The sequence below is a fragment of the Mastigoproctus giganteus genome, unplaced genomic scaffold, assembly GCF_048544385.1.
Source record: "Mastigoproctus giganteus isolate SK-2022 unplaced genomic scaffold, ASM4854438v1 scaffold_15, whole genome shotgun sequence".
NCBI lineage: Eukaryota > Metazoa > Arthropoda > Arachnida > Uropygi > Thelyphonidae > Mastigoproctus > Mastigoproctus giganteus.
In genome coordinates, this window is record NW_028328292.1 from 4,439,745 (window position 1) to 4,461,029 (window position 21,285).

Below are 21,285 nucleotides of genomic sequence, written 5' to 3' on the forward strand. Positions count from 1 at the left end.
GTATTTATAAATGATATTGATGATGGTATATCAAGCTCAATGTCCAAGTTTGCAGACGATACAAAGGTTGGCAGGGTTGTTAAGGACACTACTGATGCTATGCTGCTGCAAAAGGATCTGAAAAGGTTGAGCAGATGGGCTGAGAGGTGGCAAATGAAGTTTAACATTGACAAATGTAAAATATTACATATGGGAAACAGTAACCCCAGAGCAAAGTATCAACTCTGCGGTGCTACACTGACAGTGGTAGAGAATGAAAATGACCCGGGGGTATTTGTGCAGGCAGATATGAAGTTCTCTGAGCAGTGCAGACGAGCTGCAAGAGTAGCTCATGGTATCTTGTCAATGATATACAGAATTTTTCTAGCCGGAATAAGGAGGTGATTATTACCTTGTACAAGGCAATGGTCAGACCAGACGTAGAGTACTGTATACAGGTCTGGAGTCCTCATTTCAAGAAGGATGTAGAGATGCTGGAACGAGTACAGAGAAGGGCAACATGTTTAGTGAATGGAACAAAGGGTTGCTCTTACAAAGAAAGGCTTATGTTTTGCAAATTACAGTCTGGAGACTAGGCACTGGCGAGGTGATCTGATAGTGGTGTATAAGACCTTGAATGGTTTGAGCATGCTCAATGCCGATGGGATGCTTCCTCTTGCTCAGAATAATCACCTGAGAGGGTATAAATTCAAATTGAGGAAAGACAGATGTTGGATAGATGTGCGGAAATTTGCCTTTAGCTAGCGGGTAGTTGGTTGGTGGAACAGACTTCCATCACTTGTTGTTGAAGTTGATAGCCTAAATAAATTTAAGGCTCAGCTGGACAGGTATTTCGAACGAACGGAGGGGTGAAATGAGGGTGGTGTGTTTTTTTTTTTTTTTTTGGCTGATGCTGAATAAGCTTGCTTTCTTGCATCATATGCCTCTACTAATTCTAATGCTATACTTACACTTACTATGAATCCCGGAGCAAGAGGCCTGTTTCATTTTATAACCACCGTGTTACGCTCGAGGATCCCCTATACCGGATTGGGACAGTAGGAATATTGCTGTCCCGCCTCCTCGTAGCATGGTCAGATACTGGGAAGCCATCCCTGTAATCGCTACTTCCTAGTTGTGTCCAGAAACAACTAAAGGACACAACTAGGCATCCACTAGAACTCATTATTATTTAATTTCTGACCATTTTATATAGATATGTATCATCATAGAGAATCAAGGAGTCGATCTTACATTCGGGAGCCACCCTATGTATGATACAACACATATCCACATATCTAATAATCATAATAATCACAATTTATCACAGTGCTCTTTGGTAGGATCTGTAATAGTTGAAAATAGAAGTAAACAAAATAATAAAATAAATGATATTTTCCATAAATGTCAGATAATCTTATTAGTTGTCTTTCCAAGCAAGTGGATAAGAATTTTTCAAAATACTTTCGCTATTGAAGAGTAGTGGACCACCTCTCATATAATTTAAGACGTTTTAATAGTTTACTATCTGTAGTATTCATTGGAAAGTATAAAAGGTGGCGTGTGAAGGTATTCATTATTATGTGTTATGTAGACCTCCCAACAGCACTTGAAAGCTTGAATTACATTTCCGCGCTTGTCATTTCTGAAATACCATTCAATTTATACTTTGGTATTGATGTGAATTTTGAAGTTGTGTGCTGTTTAATGTTTATTTCTTATTTGGTTAAAATTTCATATATATAGAAACTGGTTATTACGAATATGGAAAAAAGAATTGATCTGGAGAAAAGGGGAAAGCATCCTGCCCAGGTTGTATAATATAATTCTTTAAAGTGTCTGATATAGGATACCTTGTATAAATACGTATTTACTGAAGAAGCAAAGCTTGGTTATTGCTTCATATAAATTATGTTAATGTTTATATATGATTTATCGTTAAATGCATTTTAGTTGATATCTTGAGGTAATTAAAGGATTAATCATGCCTGTTAGAATGCACATGATTATTTAATGAAAATCCGAAATGAAAATAGTATTCCTGAAATTTGGATGCTTCTTTGGAACTGACTTTATTGTGATTTTTTGTTGTTGTTGTTGTTTTGTTGCTTTTTCCTTCGCAACGGACCATGCTGCTTAAATCGTGTGATATATATGGAATGTGTAATGTTGTTGGACTAAAAACATATATTGACTTAGGCTACATAAAAAAAAAACCAATTAATATCGTGAAATTATAAGTGTGTTATTAAATTATTTTAGCAAATTAATGTTTTACTGGTGTTATCGATGGTTTGTCAGTTAATGATTTATCGATTTGATGCTGGGGCTGTACAATTAAAGTATAATATAATTATATAAAATTGACATAATTAAATGCATAGAATTAATTATAATCAAAGTGCATTACTTTAGTTCCATAGGTTACAAACCATAAATTGCCCAGAGATGATTTGAAATTGACCAGTTGTTCCAAAAGTGGGCAGTACTGCCCCCCCTAGGTGGGGATTACCTAGGGGGGTACCAGGAGCAGGGGGGGTGCACTGCATTTCCAACATCATATTTGGTGGAACGTGGTGTTAGTGTGGTCATGCAACTTTTTTCCAAGCAAAGAAATCAACTCCAGATTACTTACCGTGTTGATTTAAGATTCCTGCTAAACAGTTTTAATTCAGAAATTGGGAAACTGGTTACACTTCATCAAGCTCATCTATCGCATTAAGAATTTATTGAACAGGGAAGTAGTTTCAAAATGTAGTATCTAAGACTCTTACTAAATGATTACCAGAGGACTTTGAAAATCTGGTATCACTGGATCAAATTCATCAATTTTGTTGAATTAATTAAACTAAAAAGTTTTAATTGGATTTTGAATAAATATGAAATTAATTGTTACTGTTTTTAATATTATTGTGTTATTATATTCTGTACATGCGAACCGCTAGTCTGAATAATGCTTATTACAGGGTAGGATAGGGAGCATTGGGGATGAGTTTATGGAACCAAGGAGGCATTGGCAGAAAAAGTTTGGAAACCACCGGAATAGACAGTGAATATATGAGAATGAAAGGCATGGAAATAAACTAGTTACAAAAAGTTGTGCCAGGGTGTGTTTAGTACTTCATTTCTCCACACAACTGATGCACAACTTAGTTGATCTAGTTATGGTGTAGAATGAGGAATTTACAGGTTGGGAAGATAAAGTTGTTTGATGTGGTAACTTCTTGTATTGCAAATGTGCTTAAAGTGCAGTACAGCATTGTTATCTATTGCCAACGTTCCAAGAGAATGTTATACACTTTATACAACAGTTAGTTGTTGTATGCAGTGTATTACATTTCAGGCATTTGATTTTTTATTCTTAAATTAAGGTTATTTTCATTTTCTGTAATTAATAGAAATGAAAGTAAATATAGTTATCTCCTTTTCAATTAATTACTAAGATTATAAATTTATCGAACATTTAATAAAACTCTGTAGGTTAACATTCTCCAAACTTGGCTATTTAATTTAATTATAACTGTATAATATTTATCACTCTCCTCTCATATTACTCTTTTCTCTTTGTATATGTGTATCTCTTTGCAGGTGACACGAGTCTTGCATAACAATAATATGCAAAGCATGCATGTACTGGTAAAAGCTAAGAATGCTACATTAAAACTACATTTAACACATTCACTGCTTTTATGTATAAAAGTGTATAATGGTAATACGAGTGATCTTCCACAACACCTATCTGAGTTCATAATACATCCAAGCACTGTGCTGTAATACACACTAGCATCATTCTTAAGTGGTTGACCAGCAAGTGCCATAAACCTAAAAGCACATGAAATGAACAATTACAGTAGAACCCAGATGAGACGTTTTCCAAGGGACTGGAGGTTTAGAACTTCTTAGAAGAGAAAATGACCTAAGGGTATGAAATATTAACTACATAATTAAAAATGAAGATACACATACATAAGTTAAAGGTCATTTTTAAGTACTATTTCAAAATTTATAAATATTTTACTCTGCCCATGGGGAAACATTTTTAAGCTGAGGATTTCTAATTGCTTAACATTCTATTCATTAAACTCATTGCCAATTTGGAAGGATGAGCTCCTTTGCAGTTTAAATATACCTTTAAAGGTCACAATTACAATAAGACAGAGGAACAATCCACTAATTAATTCAGAACTGTTCATAACCATCAGAACTTAATGCTTAATGTAGTTGACATATTCAGTTATGGATATCGATGAAAACAGTTGTAGTATGTCACTTCCATTATATCAAAATGTTTATACTAAAAATGTTTTAGCGCTGAAAGCCTCAGACTAAGAAAAATTTACTAATCAAACAAGTTAGTGCCAAGCATCATTTTAGTTCGTAGCAAACCACCGAAGTAGATGAAATGGCATCGTTTCTGTTATATCTCATATTGTGAATGCCTTCATAATGAATTGGCCTGATATTGAACTAACCCCGGGGGCTCACATCTGGTGAGTATGGGCTTGGCACACCCAGGGTCCTGAGCCGGATATCATCATTCTTCTCTTTCTTGGTGATTCCCTTCTACTTTTGACTCTCTCTCTCTCAGGGTTACTCGGGAACTTTTTTTTTTCCCTGGTGCAGCATAAGCCTCAGGCTTCCTTGCATCATATGGATATTAATAATAATAATAATAATACCTTGAATAAGCAACACTTCGACAATGGATTCGAATAGGCAACACTTTGCCAGCGGATTCTCAGCAGATACCACAACCCCTAGTGGCAGTATCCGCCTGGAATAAGTAATATTAGTCTTCTCCATTGGCAAAGTGTTGCTTATTGGAGGTAGTGTAATATCAGGGTAACTCGTTGTGAAGGCATTCACAATATGAGATACATGTATATCAAAAAGAAACCAAACTAGTCCGGGGAAGGGACTTCATATGCGGGAATTTCTTATCCAGGTTCTACTGTACTTAATATTGGCACACTGATTGAATGCTTTGCAGTAGTGCTTCGTTTTTGTTTATAGACCTGGCATGCAGTTTTATTTGTTCTTTGCTTGTATTGATATTAGTTTATGTACATGAATACTTTTTATAAAATTTTAAGATTTGTTTCAATTTACAGTGCAGCACAAATCTAAGTGTACACTTTTAGCACCGAATTCAAAACTTTTAATTTTCAACCATTATGTATGAATTTTCGTAATTTTGCAAATGTTGGAATGTTGATTTTTTTTTCAGTGTTCTAAATATAACTGCACATTGAATGGGTCTTCCCACATTTAGTTCATAGTTGAAGGCTGCCTACAGAGCCATGGGCCACACAGTGTTAAGGAGCAGGCTGCAGGTGGGCCATGGGTTTGACATCTTTGCATTGTAAGCTTCCTTCCTTATATTGTTTACCACTACTAATTCATCTAGGTTTTGCTGCATTCATTCCTGTCATTAACTACCCTGCCAACCTTAATATTATCTGCAAAGTCAGACAACAGGCTTGATATGCCTTCATCAGTACTGTTGATAAATACCGTAAGCAACAGGATCCAGTGCTGAACCTGGGGTGGGTGCTCCACTATTAATATTGAGCCAAGAAAAACAACACTGCCACACTGCTCCAGTTTCTACAGTAGGTTATTATTTGCATCCTCTTCCCTTGTTATTGTGTCATGATGGCTAATCAGATTGATCAGTCGAGATCTCACCCTCGCCTACACCAACTGTCTGATTTCCATTTAATCTATGATTATATGAGAGAAAAATTCTGCTCAGTGAGCCTTGCACAGGCTCTCCAGGGCTGAATTCATTGATAACTCTCATCATGTATTCCCTCCTATTGCGCCTGGGCACGATATTAGGATTGGCATACAGGAATTTTGCCAGCAGGGATAAAAGAGGGAATTATTCCATTGCTTAAAGCAGTGGTGAGGTCACATCTTGATTACTCCCATGCTGGTCTGGAAACTTTATTTTAGGAAGGATATGGATCTGTTGGAACAGGTGCAGAGAAGGACAGTGAGATGAGCAAAAAGAACAAAAGGGTGCTCTTACCAAGAAAGTCTTCAGTTTGGCAGATTGCAGCAGCTGGAGACTGGGCACCTGCAGTGAGATCTAATCTGATAGAGGGGTTTAAGGCTCGAATGGATTAAGTAAGCATAACTTCTGATGGAATCTTTCCTCTTGCTAGGATTACATGCATGAAGGACATATATGTTCAGAAATTTGCATTCAGCTAGCAGATAGCCAGTTGTTGGAACAAACTTCCACCTGGTGCTGAGGTGGTGATTGATTTGAATAAATTCAAGCAAGAGCTAGACAGACTGGTATAGAAAGGTGATATTTGAAGGGTTTTTTTTGCTGATATTGTATAAGCTTGCTTTCTTGCATCCATTTCTACTACCAATACTAATATCATTGTTGTATTGCTACAAGTGTTAGTTGTCTGATGGCACCAGGAGTTTTTCCCCCATCTCTGCTGTTGTATTGCTACAGTTGCCCTTCTCTGTACTCATCCCAGCAGCTCTACATCCTTCCTAAAACGAGGCTTGCAGACGTGTGTAGTACTCAAGGTGTGGCCTGACCATTGCTTTATACAAAGGGACAGTCACTTCCTTAACCCACAGGGGCTCACATCTGGTGAGTATGGGCTTGGAAAACCCAGGGTCCTGAGCTGGATATCATCATTCTTTTCTTTCTACTTCCGTCTCTCTCTCTCTCTCTCAGTGTAACTAGGGAATTTTATTTTTGGCTGGTGCAGCATAAGACTCAGGCTTCCTTGCACCATATGACTAATAATAATAATGAAGTGTGTTAGTTGTCTGATGGCACAGTGGGGGGGTTTAAATATACAACACAATTACATAATTTTATGTAATTGTGTTGTATATTTAAAATTACCGCTTCATTGAATAGGAATACATGACCATCATTGACTGCATGAAAAGCCAACTCTGACGCGATGTTCAGACAGAAGCAGCATGTTGCTTGACACGTAAATCTAATGTTCAGCGAGTGGAACCCTCGTACAATGGTTCCCATCCTGTGAACATGGTGATCAACCAAAAAGCGTGGTCTGCTTAACGAAGGGAAACAGCTGTGCATTTTGTTTAATTTGAGTATTCGTCCAAATTGTAACTTTTAATCCTTTTAATTTTAAGTGTTTTTAATCTTTTTAACTGTGATTTTAATAGTGATTTTAATTATTTATTATCGGAAGCAGTTTTAAGTATTTATTCTGACACAATGTCTTCTCTCTCTCATGGTCTTGCTGCGGTGGTTTGATGAGTTTCGGGGTCGGGTTGGGCTCTTGGCTTTTGATTCCGTTGCGCATCGGATTTGGTCGTGTCTGTATGAGTGAAGGAATTCATTAATTAATTTTTTTCACCTTTTATCATCATATTTTATTCGTCACATATGGGAGAGAATTGACTGGAAGCATTCCACGAAAAAGATTATGGTTATCTCTTATTTTTTAATATATTAAAAAATCGTGGACGTTATTGTGTCCTGTAGCTCTGAATTTTTTACTAGTTATTTACCATATACAGCAGACTCCTGATTTACAGGGATCGGATTAACCGGGACACTTCAAGACTCCAAATTAAAAAAATATATATATATCAACCAGAAATCATAAAATTCAAGTAATAATTAGAATAGGTATAAACATATTTTGCAAGTCGTAAATAAGCGACAAGGAGCGGCGTTATAAGTCATCATTGGGAGATTAGTGTACCTATTGCAACCCCCAGCTGTCTTCACATCTGGTGCTAAAAAGAGACAAATGTTTAGTTTGATTTAGTGCGTAGTGTCGATTGTTGTATTCCATCACACCATAAAAGGACAAGTTTTGTTTTGTTATTTGTCAGAATTTATTTTTATAGTAATATTTTTTTGTTTAGAAATCGCCAAAATGGTGGGCAAACGCAAGAGTTGTGCTTTCAATTAAACAATAACTTCAAATTATTCAAAAGTTTGAAAATGGTGCATCCGTTAATGAAATGTCTAAAGAACCATTATAATGTTGGTGACCAAACCATATGCGACATTGTAAAAAATAAAGGGAAGCTATTAGATTTAAAATTGACATCATAAAAAATAAATGCGTGTCCAATATGCGAGTAGTGCATGGTTAGTTTTTTATCTATTGCCATACTTTTTGCGTAGGTTGCTGAACATTTTTCAATACAGTAAATCCCCGACTTAGGTTTGTAGCTTTGGACTTAGGTTACGTTATTTATATTTTTTTTATGACTGAAGATTGCAGTGAAGGGGAAACACATTTCGCCATAATAACGTAAAAACCCACCGAATTCCAGCTATCGGTATTATCACAAATGCAATAAGATCGAGCTTACTACCCGTTTATAATTAAATGCACTAACAGAAAAGCCCAGTGACCAGAAGTCAACTATAATAACCAAGGCTACGAAATACAAATCAGTTTTTACAGTACAATAACACGCGTTTTTTCTTCCTCTTATGTTTTCTTTTCTTTTGTGCCACTCCGGCTACTTCACCGCCCATCCCCAGAAAAAGTTTTTAATCGAACTAATTAAAAATATATAATTATTTTTCTTCATTCTTCTGAGGATATTATGTGGTTTTTGTAATTTTGTCATATCAGGGATATAGTAACAATATTTTATTAGTCATTCCCAAGTTACGTAAAACTCGACTTACGTAAGAAGTCATGGAACATATCTCTTACATATGTCAGGGACTTACTGTATTTTTGGATTAACCAGGAAATTGATTATCCTGAAATTTTTTTTTTTTTTTTACCATCTATCTCGGAAAATCGAGAGTCTATTGTAATTATAAATGTATGTAATGCAGAATATTTTATATGTATACAAATATTTGAATATTAATAATTTTGACTGACATTTGGGCATTTTTTCACTACAGTTTATTATTGATTAGGAAATATCCCATGGCATAGACCAGTGCTATTCAAAGTGTGGTCTAAGGACTGGTGGCGGTCTGCAAACTGTTTGTTACCAGTCTGTGACAAATTGGAAATTCGTTGCAGACATTACCAGTTTGCAAGGATTCGTCTGTTACTGGTCTGCAACAATTTGTAATTTACAAAAGTACCAGTCCGTGACGGATTGGAAATAAAATAAACTGGTCTTTCGCCACAGATTAGTTTGAGAAGCACTGGCATAGACCACAACTCGTTTTGTTTGTTTGTTATTTGGTTTTTAGGAGCATTAGCAACTAAGGCCATATTGCTCCGGGATATACGGTGGTCATTCCCTGACCTTTCCTCATCCTCCGTATTTGGTGGTGACGGGCTCGAACCCCGGTCTAATCAAGAAGCGTGTGCTACGCACTGCTGCTCCTTCCCACCTGGCTACCTACCACAGCTCAAAGATATGTATGTTACCTTATGGGAATATGTAACTTGCTTAGCGCTGATTCACTTAGCACCCTTTTTCTGGCACGAATTATCAGTGTTAAGTGGGGTCACCTGCGCTCCCTTCTATCTTGTCTTGGCAGTATTGCAGACACTTCCAATTTAACCCTAACTCGTGACTTTTATTCAACATTGACCTGTACTTTTTCAGTAAGTCTGCAGATCTCTTACCCCGCGTAGTGGGCATTGTACACATTAGTGCCAATGTGTACAAGAGTATAACATTTTTTTATGTGCCCTTAAAAGATTACATCTGCTCTACAAAGTCATCAACTTTTGCTTCTGGCAGACATATCCTGGTCCTATTCCACCTATCCTTTTTGCACAATATATTTCCCTGACAATAGTCACTGACAACAACTAGCTTCTGTGGGACCAGCACATTCTGCCTTGGGGATTGCTGCTGTGTTTTCTGATGATTAAGGGCAAGCCCTGGGCTGAGTGTAATGCAAGTGCAAGTGGCTAAGTATAATGAGAAAATGTTCATGTATCAGAGATGAATAAATGTGATATTGTATATGTACATGTGACTGGGTCACTTGAGGAACAACAAGAGTGCAGAATGAAGTTTCCTCAACTTTATTTTCTCTGAAGACGAGTGTTGTGTATTTCAGTACAACCTAGAGATGAAGTATCAAAGCATGCAGTGGACTTAAAATCGTCACGAAGGCTCATGAAGTTTTGTTTACAAGTCCAGGGCTGTATCATGTTTTTCAATAAACAGGGTGTGGTTCGTACAGAATTTGTACCCGAAGAGGAGAGATTCGATGCTGTGTTCTACGTACAGTTGCTTCAAAGGCTTCCGAGGTGCGGCTGCAATTTCAAGAGAAATGACAATGCCCCCTGTCCATGTTGCGTTTGTTGTGAAGACATTTTTGAGGAAATATGGCATGGCCTCAGGTGCCAAGCGAATTTGTGATCAAGTGCTTTCCAGTAAATTAGCGCTCTTTCTTGGTGAAGTAAAATCGTTTCCTTATTTTAAATGTTACATTAACACTCAGTTCATTCAGTACTCTCAATTCATTCAGCAAAGTAAGCACTTTACTGGATCAGAAAGAAAAGTAACCTTCTTTTTTTCTTCTCTTTTTTGTTTTATTATTAGCCTACTACTGCTTGGTCACAAAGGTGGCACTGCTCCTGCCTCCACTTGGTGGGCCGGTAACCTCAAGGAGGAAAGCTCTCCCTTCCAGGGCAAATTGGAGCAAACAGTTCCTAAAACCCAGAAATCCACTGGGTGCATAGATGAGACCTGATTTTGTTGCAGCTAAACGTCAAAAGACTGATCTATCCAGAATCAGAACTCCAATCTTCCTTATCATTCACTCAACTGAAGAACAACCTATTGGCAAACTTGCACCATTTCTAGTGCAGAAATGCCTAGAAAGCATAATAGGTACTCCCAAGACAGTTCGTCACTCAAGATTGGGAGACTCATTGGTTGAAGTTGCCACTGCTCGACAGTCTTAGCAACTACTAAAACTAAAAACTTTTGGCAGAACTTCTGTTACCATTTCACCACACATTTCCTTGACACATCAAGAGGTGTGATTACTGAATGGGATGTCATGTACATGTCAGATGAAGAATTAAAACAGGAACTACAAGATCAAGGAGTAATCAATTTAAGAATAATGACAAAGAAAGATGGCATACTAGTTCCTGCTTGGAACATAATGACGGAATACTAGATCCTACTCAGAACAAAACGTGGGACCATGTGATGATGTTACCAACAGCAAATTCTAAATAGGAAGCATTCGAGGAAGTAATCTTGGAAGCTACTAGGCTTTTTGTTCCAACTAAGGCTACTGTACAAATTGGAGCAGTATGGCATTAAGGGCAAGTTGCTACAATGGATAAAAGGATTATCAAGTGGGAGAAGACAGAGTGGTAATCAATGGATACTGCTCTTTGTGGACTAATGTTATTAGTGGTGTCCCTCAGGGTTTGTGTTGTGCCCATTGTTGTTTTGTACAATGGTGTGCAAAACTTAAGGACCAGTCAGGTTTTCACCTGTAGCTTCTCATAGGAGTGGCCTGGATATGGAAAAAGCATACTAAAGGAACCTCGTGAGGTACAGAAATGATGAAGGAAACAACACCGACACAACAGTGGAAACAAAACAGTACAGAGGGACTTTATTCAAAAAGGCAACATAGCACTGGCTGCCATGATACAGATACATCACTGCCAAAGATGGAACAAAGGGAAGAGGTGGTCCTCAGTAAGAGATATGGCCACCCCTAATGTTGATGCAGGCTTTGCATCGCCTGTACATTTTTTTTTTTTTTTTTTTTTTTTTTTTTTATGAAAACACGAAAGGTATCAAAACCTATAGTACTTAGTACCGTGCATGGGTTGAAGGAGAAGTATGGGGGAAGGGGGATGCTGGAAACTTTGCTCTAGAGACTAAACATGGGTTTCACCACTTCAAGCCTCCAATAAGCAAAGTGGTGGTATTTCACCGGTTGATGAAAGTCATCTACCACCTACAGACTTAGAACAATGTTGTTAAGTTCTTGCAATAACATCATCCATTCCTCTGTCAGTGCCATCTTCAGCTGGTGAACATTTTCTGGTGCGTGTGGACGTGCCACTAGGCATCTCCCCAGAGCGGCCCATATGTGTTTGGTGGGATTTGGATTGGTGAAATGGACAGGTCAATCCATACGAACAATGTCCTCACTTTCCAAAAGCATATGAACAGCTGCACTACGATGGGGTGTGGCATTATCATCCATAAATACAAACTCGGGGCCAATAGCACCTCGGAACAGATGCACATGGGGAAGGATTACCTCAGTACAGTAGCTTGCACCGGTCACAGTACCGCCTTCCAGTATCTGGAATTGTGTACGTCCATCCAAGATAATGCCTCCCCAGATGAGAATACCTCGACCACCATATCAATTGCTTTCAGTGATATTTGCGGGGTGATACCGTGTGCCAACCTCTTGCCAGATTAGCTGACATCCAGAATTGCTGCTGGAATTCTGGAAAATCCAGAAATGGTGTCTCCGATGGGCAGATTTTAAAAGGACACAGCGTACTGGCCGTCGGGCAAACAGTTCACCTGTATGGAGTCACCTGGCCACAGTAAACCGTGATATCCTGCATCCTGTGCAGTTGGTTTGCAATGGATCCCGCTGTCTGGTGTCAATCCCTCTTGGCCTGTAGGAGTATATAGTGGTCATCATTGGGCGTTGTTTTTCGTGGATGGCTACCACTGGTCCTTTGAATAGCTGTACCTGTTCTGAGGGCTGACCACCCACAAGACGATGCTATGGGCGATACCGAACTCTGCAGCCACACTCCTTGCACTGTATGAAACCAATTGAATGTCTGTAACAATCGTGCTCACCATTCAGTAATTTGCACATAACTGCTGAACTTCTGCTTTTATCTGTTTATGTGAGCCCTTTCAACACGATTCAAATTTTTGTATGTGCGCCAGCTGTCTACTGAACGGCCACAGTTATGCAAATCGCCACAGGCTGTTTTATTTGATTTTGTGGTTGTAACCTTTAGAAATAGTGTTGGTCTTTAAGTTTTGCACACCGGTGTATATTTATCAGTGATATTGATGAAGGTATATCAAGCTTAATGTCAAAGTTCGCAGATAATATAAAGGTTGGGAGTGTTGTTAATAACAGGAAGCTCCTGCAACAGGATCTGGAAAAGTTGGGTACCTCAGTTGCCTCTTCTCAGCCCAAAATATATGGGCTGAGAACTGAAGTTTAACATTGACAAATGCAAAGTACTGCATATAGGTAGCAGTAACCCCAGAGAAATGTACCAACTGGGTGGTGTTACACTCAGGGTAGTGGAGAATGAAAGAGACCTGGGGGTAATTGTGCAGTCAGATATGAAGATTTCTGACCAGTGCAGACAGGCTGCCAGAGCAGGTCATGAGTTCTTGTCAATGATATAAAGGAATTTTGCATGCAGGGATAAGGTGATTCGTCATCATTCTACTCTTCTGTTTGGCACGGGTTGAGTCCCTATTTACATATCGTCCTCCATTGTTGTCGATCTCTTGAATCTTGCATCATTTGTTGATAACTCTGAAAGCCTGTGTTTTTCTTTAGTCATTGGAGCCATTCTCTTTTGGGTCTTCTACTTTCAAAATTTAGATCTCTCCTTTCTTGTTCATTAGTTTTATGTTCTCTCCAATTTGTTTTATTGATTTTCCTTAGACATCTCATTTCAAATGACATTTTTTGCCTGCCTTTCTTATTTATTCTCCAATTCTCTGATCCATAAGTTGCTGTGGCTATGATGACAGTTTCATATAGTTTAATTTTTAGACTATTTGAGAGTTTATTGCTCTTCCATGTTTTTGAGTTTGTTCATGTTTGTCCATCCGATGTTCAGTCTGTGATTAATTTGTTCAATGTTACTTAGGTTTCCGGTTATTAGAGAGTCCAGGAATACAAATTTTTGTTCTTGTTCTATTTGTTGATTTTGGATGTTTATGTTTATTACTTCTATGTTTTTTTCTGATTTGCATTACTTTGGTTTTATTTATATTAATATTAATTCCATAATTGTTACTTGCTTTATCGATGTTTCTTAATATTTCTTTTAGTTGTTCTTTGGTTTCTGTTAAAATCACAATATCATCTACATATTTTATGTGGTTTATATTTTTTCCATTTGTTATTGTTCCTCTTTTTTCCTCAATTGATTTCATTAGTTCTTCTAGGTAGATATTAAATAGATATGGAGATAAAGGGCATCCCTGCATGACTTCTTTCTCTATTTCAAATTTCTCTGTTTTAAAGTTGTTGAATTTTATAATTGCTCTTGTATTTTTATAGAAATTGTTTACAAACATGATTATTTCATGATCAAGTGGGATTTTTTGTAGTTGCTTCATTAAATTTTCTCTGTTTATGGAGTCAAATTCCTGCTTGAAATCAATGAACCACAGATAAAGAGGTTTCTTCTTATTCCAATATTTTTCTGCAATGATGTTTAGTGTGAATATTTGGTCTATTGTTGATCTGTCTTTTCTAAATCCTGCTTGTTCTTCCCCTATTGTTTCTTCATATGTTTTAGGTATCCTGTTTTGTAAGCTCCTTATAAATATTTTATATATATGGTTTAAAAGGGAAATGGGTCTATAATTCTGACATTTTCTTTATCTTCTTTTTTGTGTATAGGTACTATTATTCCAGTCCTCTGGTATATCACCTGTAAATAAAATTAGATTAAACAATTGTGCGAGGTGTTTTAACATTGCATCACCTCCGAATTTCCATAGTTCTGCTTCGATACCATCATTTCCGGGTGCCTTGTCATTCTTCATTTGGCTAATTGCTTTCTGAACTTCTTTTGTTATCGAGGGCACTTTATCTCTTCTATTATCTAAGGCAGGAGTGTTTTTTTCCCGTCCCCTTTGAACAGGGTCTGGTAATATTCTTTCCGTATTTTTTTAATTTCTTGCGTGTTTCCTGTTTTTATATTGTTTTTATTTTTCATCGTCAGTGTTTTCGGGATGTATGTTTTAGAGAGTTCCTTTATAACCTGGTAAGTTGTTTTAGAGTCGTGACGTTTATTTCCCTCTTCACACTGCTTTGCTTTGTCTTCCAACCATTTCCTTTTAGCAGCTTTACATAGGTTGTCTATTTTGTTTTTTAGGGCTTTATATTTTTCCCTTTTGTCTTGACAATTTTCTTTGTTTAGGAGGTTTTTCATTTGTCTTTTTTCAGTCCATACATCTAAAATTTCTGCTGTAATCCAAGGATTATTTGGTTTTGGTTTTGTTCCCAAGGTTTCTAAGGCTGCTGACTGGAGATGATTATCCCCTTGTATAAGGAATGGTCAGGCCACACCTTGAGTACTGCATACCGGTCTGGAAGCCTCATTTAGGAAGGATGTAGAGTTGCTAGAACAAGTACAGAAAACGGCAACAAGACTGGTAAGGGGAACAAAGGGGGTGCTCTTATGAAGAAAGGCTTAAATTCTGCAAATTTCAGCATCTGGAGACTATGCATCAGCAAGGTGATCTGATTGAGGTGTATGAAGCCTTGAATGGATTGCGCAGGCTCAATGCTGATGGGATTCATCCTCTTGCTCAGATTACAAAGCTGAGGGGGCATAAACTGAAATTGAGGAAAGACAGCTGTCGAATAGATGTGCAAAATAAATTTTCCCTTAACCAGTGAGTAGTTGATGGCTGAAACAAACTTCCATCTGTCATTGTGGATGTTGATAGCTTAAATAAATTCAAGTCAGAACTAGATAAACATTTGGGATGAATGGATGGGTGAAATGGGAAGGGGTTTTTTTTTTTTTTTTTTTTGGCTGATGCTGTATAAACTTGCTTTCATGCATCATATGCCTCTACTAATGCTAATACTCACTTTTGATAATCCTAAACCTCCAACAAACAATCAAAGCAGGTTATCTTAATTGCTGTAAGCGTATATTCCAAACCCCTTACTTTGCTAGAAGTGCCAGAAGTTTGGGCACTCACAGACAGTCTGCAGAGGAGCAGCTGCCTGTGCTGCATGTGGATCCACTATGCACACGAACACTGAATGCACAGCTACAACACCTAATTGTCCAAACTGCAGAGAAGCACATCCGCTGTTTTCTAAGGAGAGTCCCCTTTGGAAACGTGAAAAGCACATATTGCAATACAAAATTGAACAATGTCACCTATCAAGAGGCCAAAAAATCTTTGCGAACCCTGAATACTAATAAACCAGCCTATGCTCAAGCAACCAAAAAACATACTAATTGCAACCCGAATGGTGGTAACCATAACACCAAGCAAATTGCTATGTGAGTGGTCAAGGTCAGTGTTGGCCACTATACCAGTAAACCAAATGATTAGCAAAATAAACCATAAATACTCCAATTACTGTACAACCAGATGCCTCCACACAGCAAAACACACTAAAGTAACTACTTCTCCTGATGGAAAACAAACAGATTGCATGGACTTAGAAGATAGCTCACAGAAAGATGAGCACATACTAGAACTATTCGCTGACGAGGATATGGAAAACCATATTTTCCGAAGAAGGGGAAAGGGAAACTTGAGTGAAACAAAACTGCAAAAATAAATCAAGGATTCTACTAAACCCAAATAATGCTTACGTTTCTGCAGTGGAACCGTAGAGAATATCACAGTAATTTAAATGACATCCAACATCTGACATAATATGATCCTATTGCTTTCTGCATACAGAAAAACCAGTCTAACCCCACATATAACTGTTTCTCTCCAGAACTATATAATTCATCGGTGAATTATCGATGTTCTTCACCTGTTCACGTATCGATGAATACGTGAACAGGTGAAGTTTATATGGCTCCAGCTAATAGAAAAGTATTCTTAAATTTTTGCTTTTTTATTGACTTAATTCGCATACTAATTTATTTCCTAGAGTTGCTCTATATTCCTAGTAACAATACTTTAGTTTAATTTGAACTTAAAGATTTTGTAGGTTAGTATTTGTAAGGGTATCTAATCCACGTGTTGGACATCCCACCAACGCTAAGTTTTTAATTATATTTAGCCATTTTATTGACTTAATCATTAGATTTAATTATTTTCTATAAATAGCTTATGGACCTAGTCAAGCTCCGTGGTCTATTTTGAATTTAGATAGCGTGATTTTGAAAGTAATTAATACCTTGTGTCCATAGATTTACCGTTCATAACTTGCAGCCATTGTTATACGATACAACGCATACCCGAAGTAGATAGCGTAAGGTTTAACGGAAAACTAGATAGCGTGTATAGTAGTACAAATTTAATCAGTAAAATTTACTAATCTTATTAAATTTCATTTTCAATTAAATTGTACTTTTTTTTAACTAAATACACATAACAACCTAGTTTTTACAAACGTAACATTATAAATTAATACATATAATTTGACAGGAGATAAGACAGTCATATAACGAAACTCGAAGATAATATTCAATACAGAAATACATATATATAGTGTTATAACTGCATTGGGATATAAGTTTAGGGTTATATTTTGTATTGGAATTTTATTTGAAATAGAATAGAAATTATGACTCAGACCAGAGCAGCAAAGCAAAAGGCTCAAACTAATGGGAGTGCTGTGGCTCAGGGGAGAACTGAGGGGGGTTACTGCAGTTGGACCTACGACGGCCTCCTCAAATTAAGATAAACCAGACGACAATAAAATTCTCCAAACAACTCAAGTATCTAGGGGTCATCCTAGACCACAACCTATCCTTCAAAGACCACCTACAAAACATCCGAACCAAGATTAGGAAATATGCTGCCCTCGTTGCTAGGGTGGCTCGAAAGGACTGGGGCCTTGGCCGGTGTACGCTACATATCTTCTACAAAGCCATATTCATACCTATCATCACATATGCCTCTGGCGTATGGTATCACAAGGCTACTACTGCAGTCAACCGACGTATCATCGACTCAACCCAAAGATCGATTCTACTATTTATTTCTCGTGCCTGCAGCACTGTGAGCACCTACACTTTACAGGTCCTGACCGCAGTTCTCCCCCTTGACCTGGAGATTGTGGGCAAAGGATTACTTTACCACCTGGGAAAGGGCACCTCAAGGACTTGTCTCAGACATACAACTGACCCAGCAAATAACTGCACCGCTGAAAAGAAGAGGCGCTACGCTCACCTGCTGCAGGTGTGGCAAGAGAGATGGACAAACTCCCATACAGGGGAGATAACCAGAAAGTTTATACCTGACGTCGGCAGGGTCTACCCTACCTTCCCAACGTGGTTCTCACCTGGACTCCATGCGGCATACCTTCTTACCGGACATGGCGCCATCAATGCAAACTTTTCCTTTTGGGAATTGAAGAGGACTCTACCGCCGACCGGGCTAGCCGGGTGGGTAAAGTGCCTGCCTGGCAACCCAAAGGTCGCGGGTTCGATTCCCGCCTCGGGCTTGGATCAAAGTACTGCAAAAACCTTGGGAGGTGCATTATGGCCACAGAAGCCTATGCGCCAACAACTACCAAAAAAAAAAAAAAAGGACTCTACCTGTGTTTGCAGTGGTCTGGAGAACTGGCAACATCTAATGTATGATTGCCAGCTTTATGACGACCTCCGCAACATCCTAATAACAAAGATCCTATATTGTCCTAGGGGACGGGAGCATAACATACTGGATAGAAAACAAGAGTACTTGGCTTTCTCCTGCTACGCCCAAGAGCTCTTCACAAGAAGACGAGTGCTCGCTGCAATGGAGCACAACTGAACCCTATACATGACAACCAGGTATAACAACTGAACCTACTTAATAAAGGACAAGAACTGACTTGACTAAACTGGACGGGACCTGGGTCCCATGAGTGATATCCCAAATGGGAACACCAATACCACTGAAGACCAACTGCAGCTTGCTGCTGGCCATCTTGGCTCTAAAACCATGCTCCCTTGCATGGTCTATCTTTTTCCCTCGCCCCCGGCAGGGGGAGGGGATGGTATTTTCTGTCCCCTCACCTCCTTGCCACTCCTTTCTTTGCCTGGTGGGGCATGGGCCTGCCCCACTGATTATCTGGGGTCTCCTTCTCTATCGTTCCCATATTTCTATCTTTTCCCCCCAGCCTTCTGCCTCCCCCACCATACCTAATACGCTAGTGTATACCCCACATAACTTAAAATTTAATAATGACTAAATTTAATTGTGTTCACACTAAACTCATTTGGCCTTTCTACTCAATTTTCTTAACCCCCACCAAGCGAATATTTTATTATATATATATATATATATATTTTTTTTTTTTTTTTTTTATGGTCCTAGCCACTGAAATCTTAGGAAGTTAGGTGGCAGGACCTGCCAGATTACATATTTCAATACTAGTGTACCTGGTCTGCCTCCACGAGGCATAGTGTGGACAACGTTGGGCCCCAGCAGGGGTCTAGCGGCTAAATGGCCAGAAGAACAACGATACACAACACTACACTCATACAATATCCATACACTTAAATTTCTGGCCTTTACGGTGAACTGTTACACCCACAATGAAAGCAACATGGAGATGGGGGAAACCCCTGGTACCATTAGACACGAACACACTATACACTAGGCAGTTGCCATCCCCTTTTCTGTTACTAGGGGATTTTAATAGACAATACTCTATGGGGTAGTGCTGACATCAATGGAAGGGGCTGGACTATAAAGCACATGCTCGAAAACAAGGACCTGGCCATGCTAAATGTGGACACCTTTTTTTTTTCCCATGTTCCTACCTGTACATTTACCTTCATTGATTTGTCTATGTGCTCCGCCTCTCGTGGGAGGTTGAAGATAACCTTCACTTTAGTGATCACTACCCCGTGATATCCACCCTTTGCAATGGGAGACCATGCCACCTGTTCTGGATACCGCGGTGGAGGATTGATCACACTGATTGGAATGCCTCCGAAGATCTGGCATTGATTGATACCACCACAGTCAACAAGGAGCCAGTTAATGAAACGGTAAAAAAAAAAAAAGAACAGCACAGACACTGTTGTCCAAGAAGTGGCAATTACAGTTCCAAAGACTTCAACTCGGCTTCCACCATTTCCAAAACCATGGTGGAACACTAAATGCACAACAGCAAGAAAGGCTCAAAACAAGGCATGGGGGATATTTCACCATTACTCCACCACAGATAATTTAATGGACGTGACCCCCCCCCCCCCCCGAGTTTCTGGCCCTTAAACAAAATGCCAAAAAGCAACATTTGAAGTTGTCATCAAATAACTGTGAAGAATACAATCGATCCTTCACAGAATGGGAAATGAAAGCAGTACTAACACTATTCCAGGTGATTGCTGTCGGGCCAAATGACATTCATTATGAGATGATAAAGCATTTTTCATCAGAATCCATGGATCAGTTGCTTTGTTTATACAACAGAATCTATCTTCAAGATGAATTTCCGGACTCCTGGCATAAAGCAATCGTGCTTGCCTCTCCGAAACCAGGAAAGGATCCAGAATTTCTGAATATCTACCGTCCGATTGCTCTGAGGAACTGCGTGTGCCAGATCCTGGAAAGTATGGTGAATGCCCATCTTATGTTGTATTTAGAAGCAAATGGCCTTCTTTCCAAAGTGCAATGTGGTTTCCGAAGGAACAGGTCAACACTCGACCATCTTATAAGACTGGAAACATCTATCCAAGATGCTTTCGTCAAACTCGAGCACCTGGTGTCAGTTTTCTTTGATATGGAAAAAGCATATGGCACAGTTTGGAGATTTAGAATTTTAAAGGATAATCCATGATCTGGGTCTTTTAGGGGCCATCTACGCCTTTTTATTAAAAATTTTTTAATGAATCGTTCATTCCAATTTCATGTAGGTTCTGTTCTCTCGTGATATTTTTGTTAAGAAGAGGAGTCCCCCAAGAGTCAGTCCTGAGTGTTATGCTTTTTGCTATCAAAGTTAATTCTATTACTGAACAACTTCCTCTAACTGTAAACAGTACCCTCTTCATTTAGACTTTACCATCTTCTGTCAGTCATGCAGCATGAGGGTTATCGAAAGACAATTGCAGCATGCTGTTGATCGCGTAAAATCTTGGGCAGTAGCTAATGGTTTCAGGTTCTTGCCTCTGAAGACCATCTGCATACACTTTTGTTGCAAACGGAACCTTCATCCTGAAGTAGAACTCAAGCTTGGACAAAACATCATTCCAGTAGCACCCGAGACGAAATTCTTGGGATTTGACTCGATAGGAAGTTGACATTTTTGCCACATATCCGTCAACTGCAGACAAAGTGCACGAAGGGATTGAATCTCCTACGTGCTATCTCCTCCAGTAACTAGGGTGCAGACCGCTGCCCTTTACTCCGACTTTATCATGCACGTGTCCGATCTAATTTAGACTATGGGTCCCAAGTGTACACATTGGCTAGAAACAGCATACTATGATTGCT

The 21,285-nt window shown here is 38.6% G+C and overlaps 1 protein-coding gene across 2 annotated transcripts in view; it reads left to right on the top strand.

Annotated features, from left to right (window-relative positions):
- The first annotated feature begins 1,589 nt into the window (after positions 1 to 1,589).
- The window catches only part of LOC150074916 (acidic leucine-rich nuclear phosphoprotein 32 family member D-like), a 159,302-nt gene continuing 139,606 nt past the window's right edge, over positions 1,590 to 21,285 (top strand). For both annotated transcript variants that reach the window (XM_090389394.1, XM_090389393.1), the window contains exon 1: positions 1,590 to 1,791. In XM_090389394.1, coding sequence (XP_090245520.1) covers positions 1,744 to 1,791 — 48 coding nt within the window. In that variant the 5' untranslated portion in view covers positions 1,590 to 1,743. The remainder of the gene's footprint in view (positions 1,792 to 21,285) is intronic.